General features: G+C 41.5%; 1 protein-coding gene and 1 pseudogene across 1 annotated transcript; one reads left to right on the top strand and one right to left on the bottom strand.

Annotated features, from left to right (window-relative positions):
• The first annotated feature begins 7,604 nt into the window (after window positions 1-7,604).
• On the top strand, window positions 7,605-12,224 carry LOC115751351 (L-tryptophan--pyruvate aminotransferase 1). The gene is made up of 5 exons (XM_030689238.2): window positions 7,605-7,776; window positions 8,032-8,338; window positions 10,682-10,962; window positions 11,107-11,411; window positions 11,785-12,224. Exons 1-5 carry the CDS (start codon window positions 7,673-7,675, stop codon window positions 12,003-12,005), a joined length of 1,218 nt encoding a protein of 405 aa, XP_030545098.2. The 5' UTR covers window positions 7,605-7,672; the 3' UTR covers window positions 12,006-12,224.
• Window positions 12,225-13,418: 1,194 nt separating this feature from the next.
• On the bottom strand, window positions 13,419-17,405 carry LOC115732786 (annotated as a pseudogene).
• Between the last annotated feature and the right edge of the window lie 1,729 nt (window positions 17,406-19,134).

Here is a 19,134-nt window from a genome sequence, read left to right as displayed (position 1 = left end):
TTTGTCATTATGGAATCCATGCGGTTTATGTGGCTCCAACGTTGTAGATCTCTTATTATTATTATCGTTATTATTTTTGCAATAAACGAGAGGGAACAAAGAAGAAAGGGAAAACGATTTAATGCCCTGGAAACAAAACGCAGTAGAAAGAAATCATTAATCTGTCCCAATTGACGATGACACGACAGTCAATGTCGGAAAAATGCACATAATGTTGTGATACTTTGCCAATATGCATACGCGTTACAGGTAAAGAGATTGGGAAAATCATAACATTAATATTATAGTTAATGGATTCAAGTCATGCGCTCTTTAGAGAGGCAGAGCAAAAGTCAGAGAAAGAAAAGTTAGAGATATGATAAATAAAAAAAAAATTGTAATACACTTAATGGAAAGATTGCATTGAGTGAATTTTAGGACAAAGAAAGAATTTAGGTATCATATTGTACATTGAAGAGAAATTCAGGGAACATGCATGTTATTATTATTAAAATTAATTCCCACTTGACATAATCTTTTTATTGTATATCCATCTAATCCCGATTGGAGGTGTCAAACGGGTGGCTCGGATTGGATTTGGGCCATGTCAAATATAATTCGACCCATATTGACCTAGTTAACCCGTTTTGATCCATTTTATAGTGTACAAATTTAACGACTTAAACACTTCTATATTTAACCAAATCATGGAATATTTTTTTATTATAATTTAAGAAAATTGGTATTGCTAAAATACTTTCATGCAATTGAATTTTTTTTTTAATTTTTCTAAAAAACTTTAAACTTTTTTTTAAAGAATTTTTTATTATTACTAGTCGCCCGCCACCTCTATCCGCCGCTGCCCTCCACCGGTTGGCGGCGGCAGGCGGCGGCGGCCAATGGACATGATTGGGGCGGTGGTGTTGCTGTCATCGGCATTTCTTCTCTTGCTGAGGCCGAGGCGCCATCTTCTAGCCCTTTCTTCTTTGGCTAGAATAGACTCATTGTGGTCGTCTTCCAGGTCGTGGCCCCTCAGGAACGTCAGAGAGCTCGAGGACCACCTGAGACTTTTGCCCGGTCCGTCTCTAACATAGTTTAGAACACAGGAGCATGTGAATCACATGGCGGCCAATGGACATGATTGCTAATTATAGCGATAAGAATGAACCAGGAGGAGTGATCATTGAGGAGTGCCAATTTTTAGAGTTTTCTTAATGCGGACTTATATTAATTAATTGAAACTATGATCTACCATTTTACGGAAGGTTAGTCTAATAAGATAATATATAAAGGTTCTTAATCAGTTTAATATAAATTTGTCATTGTGTAGGTCGAGTTGAGCTCGGCCTATGATGAAAAGGTTTTGGCTGAAAACTTTATAAATAATGTTCAAATTCATCCTCTAACCCTAACGAACTCATAACAACTTCTCATAAGGCACGCAAACAGATTGGCGCCATTGAGGGGCTATCTCATTGAGTCGGGATACAGAGGAACGTAGAGAAAAAGATGTTGAACTTTGGATCATCGCTATTCCGTATAAAAAATAATGGATTCCAAATTAGGTACACAAATTCATTTAAATAATTACTGTGTTTTAGATTCTAGTTATGTAGATCTTAAAATTGCCGCCATAGGATTTATAGTGGCTTACACCAATGCGCCATAGGTGTTTCAGCGTCCATCTCGTACCATAAGGAAGCTGCTCGATTGTGGGGGTGGTCGGAGTTCGAGGACTGGCGGAGTTGCTCGTGCTGTATCTTTGCTTCCCATCCCATCGCTCAGCCATTTCGCCGAAAATTTTGACAAATTTCACAAGAACGAAAGGGGAAAAACAATCTCTTGATGAGCTTCGGTTTCTCTTGCGACCTTTCCTTCTTCAACGTCACTCTCAAGAGGGCATCATCCCAAGGGTCCGAGATCTTTAAGAACTGAGAAGCAAGGCCCGCGCACGGGCTGAAGCCGAGGACGAAGAAACACGGGAGATTCGTACCAACAACACCGGCGGTAGTGGCGAGGGGCGGCGGGTGCCGGCGGCAGGCAAAGGTGGTTCATTTACAAGTGATAATAAGGAAGTCGCGGGCTATGAGTCAAAAATGGATCGAAAATGGTTTGAATTAAAACTCTTATTTGATCCATTTTTTAAATCTACGTAACTTATATGTGACTCAAGTAAATAAAAGTGGATTAAAAAGTGGATCAAAGACTCATATTGACACATCTAATCCTGACCTATCAATTAGCAACGATTTTACACTTAATTTAACCCTCCAACTTTTTTACGTGTTGCAAGTTGACCCTAGATTTAGGGTTTATGCCATCACAAATACCTTAACTTTTATCATTTTTACAATTGAGTACCTAAACTTTTTTTTATTCAATGAAGTTCCTCTATTTTCAATTAGAGAATACATTTTTTCCCCCTAATCCAACGGCATGAGCGAGGTGATCTTGCTGGCTAGAGGCTCAAGGAAAGACTGTATGCCTCATGAACCAATTAAGTGCAGGCCTTAGGCTTATACAAGTAGTCTAGACTCAGAACGGTTTGCACACAGCTTGTGAAATTTCAATCGTGTTTTCTTATTAATCGATTGTGAACATGGACATTGTCCACAAATATGACAAGTCAAACATACTTATGAATGATACCCCGACCACCAATTAGAGACACGATTTGAGGAAAACATTGCTCTTGAAAATGAGGTCCTTGTAAAAAAGCCCTCAAAGTCTAGGTGAAGATGCTTTTTGTTACCTGGTTACCACGTACATCAAAGTGTCAAACCTACAGTGTCGACCGAGTTGTCAAATATTCTGTCTGGCCCCTGAAAGGAGATGAATGTCAACTGAAGCAGATCTCCCTTGAAATCAACATGTCATTGGATATCGGCAAAATCAGCGAGCTTCTCTCTTTCTCATGGCTTTTCGACTTCATTCGCTGGTCTGTGCTCGTGTCGTCAACCATGCATTGTATCCTGTTGAGTTTTAACTTTTAAATTGATGATAAGGGCATTTTGGATCATGCACATTAGGGTCTTTTCAAGAGAGACTATAAAAGGGTTGTGTTGCACAATAGGTCCCTAACGCTAGTCTCCACATTCTCCTCTCTTGCAAAGCTTTTGTCTCGAGTGTGTTTCCAAGTCAAATTTTCTAAACAGCAGAGCATTTTAAAGTTCCCACTATTGAAATAGTTTGTTATCCTGAAAAGATATTGTTGTTGGATATGAAAAGAAATGATAGTTGGCATGACGATGATTGATTGTTTGATTATGAAAAGTGATTATGGTTGATTATACAAAGTGGTGATGGTGGGGAAAGGGTACCTTATTCTCAAGAGAGGTGTTGATTGGTTATTTATAAATAGCGCCAAATCATACATTGTTCATCACACATGTTCAAGATCAGGAACTCTATTGTTCATAATTCTATCTTCTTCACACACAAGTTTGACAACACATTTAAGGTGAAATTTCAATAGAGAAATTGAGTAATTGCTTATATCTTTTCCCCGTGGTTTTGGTGTATATTATGGAGGTATATTTGTTCTAAAACCGGCATCAACAATTGCAAGGATAAATAATACCTTAAGGATAGTAATCATCATCACGCATCAAAAAACCATAAACTATTGTTCTATCTAAGGGATTATTCACATGTCATCATTTGTCTTATGTATTCACCATACATCGAATAGGGAAAGAGATCATTATTTCTGGTGGTTTTACATTGGGTGCCGAATATGAAGGCCTTGAGTGATTACATCCGGAATACACTTTGTTTAAATGAACGCCTGATATAGAGGACTCATATAAGGTGCCACGAGATCCGTCAAATGGGCAGACCAAGTCAGGTTTGGGTCAAGTCATAAATGATCTTATGCAAATAGACCACTTTAACTCGTTTATGACCTATTAATTGCAATGCAAATCTAGCAACTCATACCTAACCCAATCAATATTCATATAACATTTTCATATATAATCCAATGTAGGACAACTCATACCCAAAGCAAAGCAGGAGTGCGGCATTAGTGAGCACGAGATCGAGTGAGGGCGAGAAAAAATGAAGAGGTGTGTTAGGTCTAAACAAACTGTAAGCCCATTTATGAGAAATTTACGACCAATTTAACACTCATATTATGTCTAAGCTCATTTATTAGATATAACTAATGCATATAACAACTCAGCCAGGGTTAAGAAATCAGTTTATGGCCTATTTTGGCATGTCTAAATGAGATCCTTGGTAAGCTTCTAAGATGATAAAAGGACTTGGCAAGATGAACAAAATCACATTTCAAATCAAGGAAGTATCCTTCAACAATCCAGGCTAGACATGGCCAAAACAAACCGGGCCCGGAACCGACCCGTTGACCGGGTCCACGGTTCCGACCCGAAATTTTTTTTTTTTTAAAAAAAAGGAGGAGGCCCTAGGAAAAAGAGCCGTTGAGCCTAAGAACCGGCGATTCCACCTTTTTTAGGAACCGAAACCGTCGGTACTTGAACTTGAACCGGCCGTTCCATGGAACCGGCCACGTCTAATCCAGGCTAATAGTGATACCTATGTTAATGTTTGGACCGAAAAAGTTTGTTGCACCTTGGTTCCAACACTGTAAAGACGGGAACCAGCTTGTGACGTTAATCAATAACCAAAGATCCACAACCGAATACTCACGACGTCACTACAAATGCACTATAGAAACAAAATATGTTGCCATAAAAGAAGGCAAGCAAAAAGCTGTTGGGAGAAGTGAGATAAGAACCATTTCATAAGTAATATTAACCTGCAATCTCGGTAAATGAGCATTTATTGAGAAAATTTGAGAGCCCTTTTCTTTTTATAAGTAAAGGTGTAGGGAGGGGCGATCAACGATAACAACCGCCTCTAAATATTACCATAACGATCTCACAGTCGTTGTGAATGTTTGATTTGAGAGTTTAATGGTCCAAAATGATTTAATTTATGTAAACGAAATTCCGAGGGACTCATGCTCTATCTCCAAGTCGAATTCACAAAACAGATCGAACCGGCGCCCAAGTGACAATAATCCTAAAAAGAAGAACTTCAAAAAGAGGGCATCGTTATGGCTGCAAAATTAATGATTTTAGGATTATTTGAAGCATGATTAACCACTCAAGCACAGCCCAGCTAATAAAGTTGAAAAGCCATGGGACAAAAGAGAGGGATTTCGACCGAGATCTGCTTTAATTGACATTCATCTCCCTCCGTGGACCAGAGAGGATATTTGAGCACATTGGTCAACACCCTAGTTTTGACCCTTTTAATGTGGTAAACAGGTAATAAGGGGCATCTCCACCTCGGACTTCGAGGGGATTTTCTTTTCCCCCCATAACGAGGACCCCAATCAATGAATAAGATTTTTTTTTTAAAACCATATTTCTAAACTGATAAATTTAACTTATATATATATATAGACACACACACGCCCGCTTATAACCAACTCATCAGGAGATTGGGCTGAAATCAAATTGCTTTATGTTAATGCCTATGCCCTAAATTATCAATATTAACACGCTGCTATTGTTCCATACAAAGATGAGGGTGTTGGTGCAAATGCAAGTTCTCATAATGAACATCTAACTGGGCCTAACATTAATAATTTTAAATAATTTAAACAAGAGAAAAAATCATCAAAAATCCTAAACTATATCAACTATGACACATTTACTCTAAACTTTTTTTTGTGACACCAAAAGTCCCAAAATTTTACTCATGTGATACATTTACCTCAAATTTTTTCTCATGATACCGAAAGCCCTAAACTTATACCCATTTGATATATTTACCCAAAACTATTTTTTTGTGACATCAAAAATCCTGAACTTGTATCCATATGACTCATTTACTTCAAAATTTGGGATAAATGTGTCATATGCCTACAAGTTTGGGGTTTTTGGAGTCACAACAAAAAGTTTGGGATAAATGTGTCACACCGGCACAAGTTTGAGGTAAATGTGTCACATGGGTATAAGTTTAGGATTTTTTGTGTCATAAAGAAAAGTTTGGGGTAAATATGTAACAACGGATATAATTTAGGATTTTTTTATGGCTTTTTCCCTTTAAAGAATGGATAAAATTGGCGATTTTTTAACACAGGATAAATTTTGGGATTACAGTTAAAGTTTGTGAATTTTTAAGGAAAAAAAAAGTCATGATTGAATGTTGACCTAAAATTGCGAATTAAGCCTCCGTTGTCCAGTGATGAGCCCCAGAAGGGTCAGTAGTCATAATTGGGGTTACTCTCGAGGAAGAAGAAATTCAATGGAATGAGTCCAATTTGACTTCGGTTACAATGTCCAAGGAAGGTTTAATTTTCTAATTACATAGGTGATCCTTACAATTAGTTAGTGACAATGACCCGTTGAATATTTTTTAGAAATAAATCCAAAAATGTTAACACAACTTAAGTATAGTACACATGGTGTGGGAAAAAAAACAGAGAAATGAAACTACAATATAAATATGCAATTTATATTACATCCAGATAATATGAAATAAAAGAACCACTTTTCACCTAAGGAATAGACAAAAAAGCTTTGCAAAATGAAAAATTGATGCCATGTATCTATATCCCTGTAACGACGAATCTTGATTGTTCCTCATGAACGGCAACAAGTGCCGTTCAGAGAAGCCGTAGAAACTGTCATAAATTAATGTGATCAATGGCCGGATGTCCCAAGTTTCAATCCATCGTTAAATCGAACCAGATAAAGTGAAACTTCATAATGGTTTATTTCCAACAAGACGTGATTCGGTTTGAGCTTCAACTACCTAGGAGTTCTTAATATTTGAATAATGAAATCCATTTTTATAGATTATTAGTGGGAACCGGGCTTAAAAATGGCAATAAATCCTATGGCATTTCTCTCAACAAATTATGCAAAATCCGTGGAAAATGTATCTACATTACGAATTTTCTTATTTTCTCCCAAATTACAAACATACACCCCTTGGCCGTCTCGGTGGTTGGTACAATTTTTAGTAAACACAATTGTTTTATCCACAAAAAAAAAATTGATATGTGGATTTTAGATTCATAATGTTGTTTATCTAGCCTCATGTGCTTACCATAAAACAAATTCGGAGTATGGAAAGGAGGAAAATGCTTATGGTAACAATCTTCAACTTATCCATGTAATAACAATCTGTTTTGAGTCACAAAATGATAAATAATTAAAAAATTTATTATGGGATCCATTCTTTTAAGAATTTAAACTATTACTCTCTCAGTAGTCCGAAAATTATTATACTAGCAAAATTTTTTTTTTTAAAGCCACCAAAAAACGATAAAAAGCCTAACGATGAGTGGAAATTTTCTATTTGAACCCCCTAACAACCCACCTATTAATGGTTTTGGATAGACCCAAATCAAAAAAAGGAAAAAAATGAAACAAAGAGAGAAGTTAATCTATCAAAAGAGGTAGTTATTAATTAAGAGAGATGTTAAATCCTTCAAATTACACTGCATTTGAACTAATGACATATTCTTCGACCAAAAAAAAAAAAACTAATAACATATTCCCCAAACCTGCCTTTTGCTCCTCCTCCTCCTCCTCCTCCCTATATATACCACCGCAAGCGCCCCCCACACAGACGCCGAGAACCGTCGCTGAGACTCGGAACAACCAGGCTCTTCCATTTCAATTTCCAGGAGAGAGAGAGAGAGAGAGTTGCAGAAATGTGCGGAACAGAGAACAAGACCCCGGCGAGCGGACTCCCCGCCGTCTCCGGCGAGACCTGGCCGACCACTCCGTCGCCGGACGCCGTCCTCAACCTCGACGTGTAAGTCCAGTCCTTTCGATCTCGAGCACGTCGATTTCGTCGTCGGTCGTCGTGGGTCGTGCTCGGATTCTCATTCGAACCTTTCCCTGTGCCCGCATTGAGCGTGCGTCGCGTTTGATACTAGACCCCACCGAGTCAAACTAGGCTGACAAGAACGGGAAAGAATCTATTTAGATTCAGGGCTATGATCCGTTCCGGAAGTTCAAGTTTGAATTTTTTTTGAAATTTTTTTTTCAAATTTTGTTCTTGCGACAGGGGCGATCCGACAATGTACGAGGCATACTGGAAAGGCGCGGGAGACAGGTGCTCCCTGGTGATTTCGGGTAGCGAACTGATGAGCTACATCAGCAACCCCGGGAGCACGTGCTGGTTCCTGGAGCCGGAGCTCGACAAGTCCATCCGGAGGATCCACGACCTCGTCGGGAACGCTGTAGCCGAGGATGGCCGCCACATCGTGGTCGGCACCGGCTCCACGCAGCTCCTCCAGGCTGCCCTCTACGCCCTCTGCCCGCCGGGCCTGCCCAAGCCCACCAGCGTGGTGTGCGCCGCGCCCTACTACTCGGTAAGCCCCCCATCTATGCTATGCTACCCCGACACTTGTGTGCCGCGTCGCGTCATGGGCTCCGGCTTTCGGCTTCCTCTCGTCTTTTCCCGCCAATCATCCGTCGTCTCTTCACGTTGCCACGTATAGTAAATTCACTCCTGCGACGTCGAATCCTAGCCGTGACATCAAAAGATCATGTTTTTACCGCGCCACGCTGAGTTTGGTTTTTCTTTTTTCTTTTTCGATTGATCTTAACGCGAACATGTCAAATCATGATTAGTGGCCGCATCGCCGCCGTCCCTGTTTGTATTTATTTCCAATTAGATACATTACTAAATTGACATCGGACATGATTTTCCTTTTTTTTATTCTTATTTTATGGTATTCCTCCTTATTGCTCTTCACTTTTCTTTGCTTTTGAACTTCTCCCAATTCGATTTCATTCATTAATACAGTGACAAAACCCCTTGCCATCTTGCCGCCGTCTCCGCAAAATGGGAGGGCCACGTTATGGAAATCGATGGGAAGGCGAGAAAGATGATGACCCAATTTTGTTTTTTTTTTTTTTCCTTTTTCAACCCATTTTCTTTTTTCTCTTTTTCTATTCTTGTTTTTTTTTTTAATTTTTTTTAGGGTTGTTTAAAAGTCAACCGAACATGGGATATGTCAGCGAGCGACCGTGAGTGGTGGAACGCAGCGTGTCGCTTGCATGGCTCGGTCCCGGCTCGTGGGCCGGTTTGGCCACCACACTTGTCACCTCCGGCCACGACACTTGTCGGCTACAAGCGGTCTCCTCGCCCAAATGCTGCTGTTTTTCTTGGTTTTTTTATTTGTTTTTAATTTATGGCTTTTATTCTCTGCGCTGGCCAATCCCTTCATAGGCTGTATTTTGTAGCAGAAAAGGGGAAGATCCATCAATGGCAGAGAGATCAGAGATCTGGGTTAATAATTGGAAAGTAAGGAGAAAGTTGGAGAATCAAAAGTAGTGGTGGGTAGGGTAGGGACTCAACTCAAGTGTGAAGTAAAATTTGCAAAATGAGAAATTGATCTTTTTATGAAGGTGCCCATGATTGTCGTCATTTGAATAGAGGCCAGCGGATCTTCTTTTATCGATGGTGCTCTGTGCTGCGGCTGTAGTCAGATCGAATGTGTAACCAACTGAGATAGACAGGTCAAGTGGCCTTCCCCTTGGCCAGAATTGCTTTTGTTTTTCCCTTTTTTTTTTTTTTTTTGAATGTAGTTTAAGCATCAGTCCAATGAAGACTAGGTAAGTGACCAACCTTGACCATGACCCACCTAGCAGAAACGCAAGTGAATGTTGAACATGAACATTTGGTACTAGGTTCATTGGAAGAGAAGAAGAAACTCAGTTTTAAGTACAGGATCAGTGGTCTCTCTCTTTGAATCATAAAATTTCTTGTTTTTTTTTTTTAATAGCTGTTTGACTTTGACTGAGATAATGAAGACCCAGATCTCAAAATTTAATTGCCTGGGCAAGAGGGGGTCAAGAAACAGAGCATGCTGGACAAGGTGGACAGACATGTTTTCCTCAAAACCAGCACCAAACAATGTGTTTTTAGCAAGGAACAAACATGCATGCACACGCCATAACCTAGGCGAGCCCCATTCATGGTGGAGGTGGTAACATGGTCACGTGGAGTTTGGTCCCCATGATAACCCATGAAACCTGACAAGAAACAGAGGCTCGGTTAGCTTACCAGCGCCGCATCTGAACTGTAGTCTGTAGTCCCTGTTTTAGTCAACCAAGAAAACTGGGCAAGATTATTTTAAAAGAGCAGAAGGGATTTTTTCTTTCTCTTCTGTCGACATTTCGGGACCCGTTAGGATAGAATATCAAGTCAAGATTTAGGCCTAAATCGAAGAACTCTCAGTCTTTTGATGATGGCCTCTGTATTGGAAATGCAGAGGAGAGTCCTATCAGAGTCTCAGGTTTAGATGGTACAGAGAATTCTTCACATTGTTGGAATTAACATAACGCACTTTCTTGCTGCTCAAATTTTAATATATTCTTGTCCTCCATCAGTGTTCAGGTGCATGCATGTTCTGGTGCTTAACATTAATGGTAGATGCATGGATTTCGAACCTGAACTTTATTTACAATTCATTATTAGCTAAGATGAGGCTTGGCTCAGTAGGTAGGAGCGTACACTCTTTGTTGGATTTATGTCTTACCATCTTAACCAGTTACATGGTCTAACGACAATGGTAGCATGAAATTTGGTGTAAGTAATCGCGACGGTGCACTGTCATACCGAAAATGTAAGAAAATGACCGACAACTTTGATACAGTTATGGGGATAGTCGGCTTAATGAGCTTGTAAATCTTTGTCCTTTTTGCAGTGTTATCAAGAAGTCACAGAGCTCCTTCAATCCAATCTCTACAAATGGGAGGGCGACGCGCACAACTTCGACAAGGACGGGCCATTCGTCGAGATTGTCACCTCGCCGAACAACCCTGATGGCTTGGTCCGCGAGGCCGTGGTGAACTGCCCCAACGGGAAGCTCGTGCATGACCTGGCCTATTATTGGCCGCACTACACACCGATCACTCGTCAAGCTGACTATGACATCATGCTGTTCACCTTCTCAAAGTGCAGCGGTCATGCCGGTTCTCGAATTGGGTAAGCCCAGCCTCCCCTGCAACACTAGCCTGATGATTTGGAGCTTTGACCAGCTTTTGTCAAGTCTATGGAAACCTGGATGGTCTTTCACTAATTGTTTCTTTCTCTTTTGTGATCGGTCGTGTGGTTTTGCTCCATCAAAAGTTGGGCTATTGTCAAGGACAAAGAAGTTGCTGTGAAGATGACCAAGTTCATGGAAGTGACCACAATCGGCGTGTCCAAGGAATCCCAACTTCGAGCAGCCAAGATACTAGGGACAATCTGCGATGACTGCCAGGCATTCAACGCCAACACCAAGTCAGAGAGCTTCTTTGATCACGCAAAGCGCCTCATGACCGAGAGGTGGGACAAGCTGCATGAAGTCATCAAGCGCAGTGAGATCTTCAGCCTTGCCAAGTTCCCCAGAGATTACTGCCTCTTCTCTGCCGAGTTCTTCGAGACTCATCCAGGTATTAACTAACGTCTGTCCTCCATACCCCCTTGCAAATAGTCAGAGCTTTGACCGGCTTTTGTCAAGTTGCGAGATAGGTAGTTATCCCGGAAGTTGAAAACAATACTAGCTAGCATTGCAGATCGATTCTCGGAATTCTTTTCTGTACTACATTGTGAAGTGTCAATTAGAGAACAAGTATTGCCCTCCATATAATGTTTTCTCAGGACAACATCAACATATACAGGAACAAATCTTATGTATGCATACTTACTCTGTCTTAATCAGAACAAGAAATCTCATATGTCAGGTAAGGATTTATTCCATTAGACAACGACAACGGGAAGCGGATTTCCTTGTTAGGCTTTCTCATTTTCTGATATTTTGAGCAGCATTTGCATGGCTGAAATGCAACAACAAAGTGAAGGACTCCGAGGGCTTGCTGAGAGGTCACAAGATATTGACAAGGAGCGGGAATCGCTTTGGGGCAGATCGAACTTATGTCAGGGTTAGCATGCTGAGTGGGGAAGAAGTGTTCAACCTCTTCTTGGAGAGGCTATCCACCATCAAGATTGGAATCGGCAACGGGAATGATACATCACATATAAATTAGATCAATAGTCGGCATTGTCATTAAATAACTGATGGGAATAGGTGATAAAATCGAGTCGATGTAGATGGAAAATGTCATTGCAGCCTCTAGTTTCTGAGCATGTAACCCCGAGGGTGATAGTTTGACTGGCCTCTTCTATCATCCATCTGGTGGTTTAGGCTAATACCGTACCTTCTAATCTATATAAGCTGCCTTTGAAAATTTCAATTTGCTCATCTAAGTCAATTATTTCCGATTTGAACTTGCAAACATCATCCTTCAAGAATCAAGGCCAAGATATGCTCTGCAAATATGGACTTGATCATTTGCAACACTGGTTAGTCCATAAGCAAAAATCGTGCAGCTTTTCATGACACATGAACTGCATATGTAGGGGATATTTAGATTTTGAATTGGGGTTTGTCTACTTCCGCCTTAGATTTTGCTGTCAATGTGACCATAATTTTGATGCTGGTTAGCATTTCTAATCAACTTAAATCTAGACTATTAATGTCTTATCCACAATTGAATCTCTTCTCTAGTGAACATTTTTCTTTCTTTCCTTCCAATAATTCTGTTAAAGTTCTTCCAATTCAATCTCTTCACGAGTCTAGCTATGCCCGGACCGACCTGCCCCAAGGTTGAATGTATACTGTACTTGGATCGGATGTCTGAAGGGGCTGCTGTAGGGTTTATATGAGCAGTTTCTCAGTATATTTGACTGTTTGGGTTTTGGTTTTGTGTGTTAGTTGCCACAACACAGTGCCCAAGGCATGGATTGAATGGGACATTAAATTTTTATCTGCGTCGTTTCCTTAAAGGAAGCAGTGCTGTCTCTCCCAGTGGATGTTTCTCTGAATCGGTTCCTAGTCTGAGTCAATGCATTGCATGAACCATACCGCCTAAATTTGCCTCCGTTCGTTCATTCACTGTTCTGTATTTTGATGGCTTGTGCATGTTTCCTCTCTCTCTCTCTCTCTCTCTCTGTTTTCATAACAGTTGTTTCAGTCTAAACTCAAACAACCCTGGATCAAGTGTACCGCAAACGCAGACGATAGTGTTTTTAACACAAGCCTGGCATGATCTTATCATTATGCTTGTGTCCTGTCCTGTCCATGTACTAATCTCATATAAGGGCTACCAGAAGAAGCTTTGCACACTCATTCTAGGAATAACGTGGAGCACAAAACTAATACAGAAATTTGATATTGCTTAGTAGAAGTTAGTGTAGGCCTCACAATTTGTGGATATGTGATTGGCTCGATCTAGTAGTATGAGTCCACACGATACAACTTAAGTGAGCACGAACTTAACTTTGCTTCATTTAGTTGATTGAATCAGTTGTGAACGGGCAAATATCGAGTGAGGTACTGCCGCTTACATCCAGTTTCAGATTCAAAATGTACTGAATTGTCGGCAAAATCCATTTCCATGTCACACTTGGTAGTGTAGGGAATCACCATTTTGAGTGCCATGAATCAGAATCACAGCATGTCCAAGAAAGGAGAAGGGTGCAAAAGACTGAAGCAGTTAGCTGTTATCTTCCGTTGAAAATGCCGCTAAAAACCTGGCTTTTTCCTCCCAAAGATGCTTCCCACTCTGTTGAGGACATCATGATTTGAGACAGTGTCACTACGATCTCCCGCATTTCTGGCCTGTCCATAGCGTCTTCGCTCAGACACCATTCTGAAATTTCTGCCATCTGCGTAATGCAGACAGATCCTCAATCGGTGAAATAGAAAGTGTGTGATGCGAATAGAGTTAGGATGAGATCGATTTGGATCGGGACACAAACCTTGTACATGTCCTCCATCGGATAGCTACCTCGAAGATTGCCATCCACCGCGGCTTCTAGTGCTGCTTCCGGATTTTTGTGTTGGAAGATTTTATTTATCTGTCATGTTATGGAAGCAACACTTAGCTCTCTTGAAGCTTGATCCTGCATTTAACTTCAAAGTTTCCAGGCATCGACAATAAACTTCATGTGGTTTTAGTTGAGTAAAGTTGGGAGTCATTTAGGTTAACTTACATCTTGTTAAACGAATTAAACCTTATGGAAGATTGATCAGAGATTGAAGTATAGATGAACTGACCACAGTGATTAAGGATTTCAATTTGATGGGCTCCTGGTTGTCGCGGATAAGCGCACGTTGGCCGGTTATTAGCTCTGCTAGAACCACTCCAAATGCAAAGACGTCAGCCTTTGGAGTCACCTGGAGCTCCTTCACAGATCTATTTTTTTTTTAAAGCAAAGAAAGCAAAAATGATCAGAAATGGTTATGAGCAGAAAGAGGAAGGAAAGCAAACTTCATGCTGATATAGTGAAGAGAAGATCGGGCAGCTTACTCAGGAGGAAGGTAGCCTGGCGTTCCTACGAGCCGTGTAGCTACAAGATCCTCTTCATTGCTTCGACCAACAAGCTTTGCCAACCCGAAATCTGCTACCTGTTCAACATGGTAGCTTGTTGTACAGGGAAGCGGATTAAGTAAGTCATTTTGACTTTTTTTAAGACCATTCAAGGTAGGTTTTATGGTTCTCCGGGAACAGGAACAGCGACACAATAACGCCTGGTAGGACTGCACTATTCATGCACATTCGTTATGAAGCTTCTTTTCAAAATTTCCTGTCCCATGAGCAGAAAGTTTGCATCTTCTGGTCTTTGAGCAATTTATTAAAAAAAAAAAAAAGAATGCATTTCAGAAGTCGAAGAATTTAATTCAAAACATTATGCTCATGGTTCTGAAGTTTAATCTAGCATACAAGATGATGAAAGCAAGCGACAATACTAGTGATTGCAGGTGATGACATTGGGTACACACTCATTGCAGTGTCTCTGTAAGTTTATCGGGATGATGGCCGTGTGAAGCAAGGAATTGAAAAGTACCTTCGCTCGGAGCCCCTCGTCAAGCAGAATATTGCTCGTCTTTATGTCACGGTGCACATAACGATCCTTTGTGTGGTCGTGAATATACTCGAGACCTTTTGCGGCATCCAATGCTATTTGTGTTCTTGCGGTCCAAGACAGGGGCTGCCTACCTGGTTCAGGAATGACTTAGTGAGGAGGTTGCCATAAACTTGGGTTCGTGTTAGTAACAATATTGCTTTGAGATTCTTCTGTTGAAGTTTGTAGTTCCACCATACTAAAATTGAGTGCAAAATTCTGCAATTAGCTACGTCTAATGCATATGTCAAGTCATATTTCTGCATATAACAAGTTCCACAGAAGACAACAAATAGCAACTGTGAAGCTAAGACACAGAACAAACTGAATTTCCGCACCTTTAAGCAAAGGATCGTGCAGGTGATCGCTGAGCGGCCCATTCCGAACATACTCATAAACCAAGTAGAGGTGGTCTTCTCCACTGGCATATCCCAACAGCTCCACCTAAAAAGCAAAAACACTGTGAGGGTCATTCTCCCAACAGGTTCGTGTATGCTCTTGGAGTAGGATTGAAACTTAGGAGGCTTTTCGCGCTTACCACATTGATGTGGTGGATCTTGCACAAGACCTTGAGCTCTGCGAAGAACTCCTTGCACTTGCTAGATCTCATCTTCTTCACGGCCACCTCCTGAATTATTGCCAAACCGACAGATTCGTGAAAATTGTTTGCCAAAGGGATCTTCTGAATGACACGATAAGAGGGGAGAGAGGGGAAATAGACTGGGTACCTGTTCACCTAGTACTCCAAAGTACACGCTTCCAAATCCACCCTCTCCGATCTTCTTTGTCTCATCGAAGTTACCAGTAGCGATCTCAATGTCCTCAAGGCTGTATATCAGAGGCCTTTCTGATTCAAAAATCGGGACATCTGTACCTGAAAATTCACTATGAGTGGCTTCGGTCAGTGGAAAGAAGAATTTGATGAATCAAAACTCTCCATGTATTTCCATATCTAACCTTCCTTGTTTTCCTTATGCAGATACTGGTTATGGAAGGAATGGGCCTTCCTAGCGCTCAAGGTTCTGGATACAGCTCTTTGGGTTTTCCTTGCCATCTTGGCATGACAGTTTTCTTCCGAGAATGATGATCAATGCTAGCACCGAAAGAAGCAGGACAGCCGATAATGTGCCGACAACTACATTCCACTTGTGCTTTATCCCTAACATTGGATAGAGAAATGATTATCATCAGTATCATATGAAACTAATTTCTTACAGTCCATTCACTTCCTGCAAGAATGAACATATCGAATTCTTGTCCTTCTATGCAAAATGTAGCGATATCAGGTAAACTACGAAACGATATCTACTGAACAGGCACGAACTAAAGATGATAGAGGCCAATCAGCCGAAACTAGAAGATATCAATCAGTAAGGTGAATAAGACATGAAGGAACTTTGAACCATGCGGGCAATGTAGACATTTGTATCTTTTAGTAAGGAAGAAAAGAAGCCGTGTCGAGGTTCCTTGGCGATTCCGCAAGTTCAAAGCACAAAGAAAGCAGACGAGATGATCAAGACATGACCGAGAAAGAAGCAACTAGCCAGAATCCATCTATTTTTTCTCTGAATTTGCCGAATCATGGAATCACCATGCCTTCAAGCAAAGTTAGTGCGACGGACCTTTCTTAGGGGGTGGGATTCTGTTATTCTCCATTGGCACAAACAGCACCCAACCCACGCCAATGGAATTCGAGTTCTGTATCAGATTGGGGTTCATGGTCTCGATGCCACTAAGGTCAGCAGATAACAGGTCAGCGATATCAGTCAGCGTGTCGTGCTGCTGAACCGTGTATGTCACCACGGTCTGAGAGTCTTTCTTCACGCACCCACATAGAAGATACATGGGGACGGTGGCGTTCACGTTGAACCTCTTCTCTTCATCTCCAAGGCTCCAAACTTGCCCGCTGTAGTCCTGCGCCGAGACGTTGACGAAGATGTCGTTTGGTTCGACCTTGTAGGAGGTGTTGTAGAAGTAGCCGGTGGTGTCTCCGGTACTCTGGCACGAGCACGGCACACTGATGAGGTAGTCCTGTCGGTCCGCATGCTTGATGGGTTTGATCTGTGAAGGGCTCACTGAGTAGTAGGCGGTGATTTGATCCTGCTGGAGGCCGATGTCGTAATGGTACAGAGAGGCACTGCAGGTTGTGATCTGGTCAGAGCAGTTGAAAGGATACATTTGGGTCTCTTTAATGGACACTTGGTAGGCCAAAGCCACTGCAGCCGAATAGGCTAACAGAATCAGAAGACCAGTAAGAAGATTGGCGAGAGCCATTCGTGGTGATGAGGCGCGATTCAGTCTTTGCGCAGAAGAACAACTAGGATGGGAAGAACAATGGATGAATGTCTGCTTTTCTTGTCATTAGATGTCTGGTAAGCTCTTCAAAGGAGCAAAACGATTGCTCATGATGGTTGGCATGGAGAATGGAAAACACCCACTTTTCTATTATAGGCTCTGTCAAAATACGAGAGGGAAAAGGATGCTGCCGTGTGGGATTGATTTGAAGTTTTGTAGATAACAATGCTGTTTGGCTTGCCCCCATCGCAGTCCTCAAAGAGTCCTTTTGTCTGCTACTACATCCCCTAAACGAAAATTGAGTTTTTCCGTCGATGCTTACAACTTGCTGATGAGCAGAGCACAATATCTGTCAATCTGTATCTACCGAGCGGGTGATGTTTTCAATTCAGAATAATTTAAATTTGCTGGTCCTTGGGGATGTATGCCTTTTTCTTTTTAATAACAGCCGGGAAAAATTGACACAAATGGTTCTTGAACACAAACGAGACTAAGTTGAACACGCACCCAAAGTCTAGAGACCACGTTAATCAAATCAAAAGTTCAAAGATAACATTGCATTAGGCTAAAATTCAAGGATCACATTACACATTGCGCTGAAGATCGCAGACCATATATGTCGTCATCCCCAACAGCCGGAATGACTTTGCGCTGTGAACGTGGTGAAATCAGGCCACACCAATTGGCCGTTTGCGTTCTCTCCTCGGACAACTTACCACAGACGCGGTTCGTAATGCTTCTCGTGCGGTATCTGCACAATGCATGTGAACCACGAGATCCCCAATTCTTCACGTGGTACACACAAGATTTACATGAAGTGAATTATGGCGGATACTGTACATCGTCACCGAAGGGATAAGCTGCAGATTTCGCATGCTTGCCCGTTGTTTTCGTGCGATACCTGTCAAATAGATCGGTCCAAAGAAGACGTGCCGTTTTCACAAACCTGAACCTTACCAGGCGGTGCCAAAACATATTGCTATTAACTGGTTTCTCTCCAGTTAGTAGACGACAGACTGTTGACTTGAGCCTTTGCTTGTCTACGGACTAACAACACGCGGAATCTCAACCTTCCTTTGGGCACTTATTTTTGCTATTATGAACTCGAGTTCATCTCCCGATTATCAACCTAGTTCTACAAGCTTTGATGAGTTTTCAGCACAGCAACGTCCTTTCGCTTCTCAATAGTAACTCGAAGGAATCATGTCTTGCCACTCCCGTGAATCAGATCGGAATCCTCCAAGTTCAAGAGACCATATTCAATGACGGGTTGCCTCGACAAAAGCAGCTCGCCTTTGATGATCCAGATAGTTGACATGGCCCTGGAAAGCACCACCATCGTTGTTACAATGTAGGAGTCTTGAGGATTATTATTATTTTTTTTCCGCATGTTTCGCTGTCATTTGATATCTTCATTTTCCATTTCGAAAGCGAAACGCGGCCGGCTGAGAGGACCTTAGATCTTGTTTTGAGGGAGATTATAGAATTGGCATCTGTTGGAAGACGGCAAAGTATGGAGGATAGTCTCTTGTCACTTTGTGATATGCGTCTTGCATCATCCACCAAGACCCTTCTAATGCTGCACCAACCAAGTGGCGGTTCTTGTTTTAACTGGTTGGGGATCCAAAGTCCTGGTGCGATGTGAATCTTGGAAAAGACCAAACTTTAAACGAGGAAAAGAAATCCTAGGAGGATGCTAACAAGGAGGGAAGCTCATTCATTGTGCTTTTGCATGGGAGCACACATGAGTTCATTATTGTATCCCTACTTTGGGGCCACCGTCAGCCGACCCGTGATGTCCAGATGAGGCCAAGGAGGCAAGGACTGCAGTGGGCGACGATGGGCCATGGTCACGTCCCGTTGACAAAAATGGAAATAGATAAGAAACATCAATATGCAATCGAGAGCAAATCG

This window comes from Rhodamnia argentea, chromosome 1, assembly GCF_020921035.1.
Source record: "Rhodamnia argentea isolate NSW1041297 chromosome 1, ASM2092103v1, whole genome shotgun sequence".
Taxonomy (NCBI): domain Eukaryota; kingdom Viridiplantae; phylum Streptophyta; class Magnoliopsida; order Myrtales; family Myrtaceae; genus Rhodamnia; species Rhodamnia argentea.
The sequence above is the reverse complement of the archived record's forward strand: the minus strand, read 5'-3'. Positions and strand labels throughout refer to the sequence as shown.

Coding starts and splice junctions, on each gene's coding strand:
- LOC115751351 (XM_030689238.2), top strand. CDS start 7,673: ATGTGCGGAACAGAGAACAAGACCCCGGCGAGCGGACTCCCCGCCGTC. Junction 7,777..8,031: donor GCCGTCCTCAACCTCGACGT/GTAAGTCCAGTC, acceptor TTCTTGCGACAG/GGGCGATCCGACAATGTACG. Junction 8,339..10,681: donor GCGCCGCGCCCTACTACTCG/GTAAGCCCCCCA, acceptor TCCTTTTTGCAG/TGTTATCAAGAAGTCACAGA.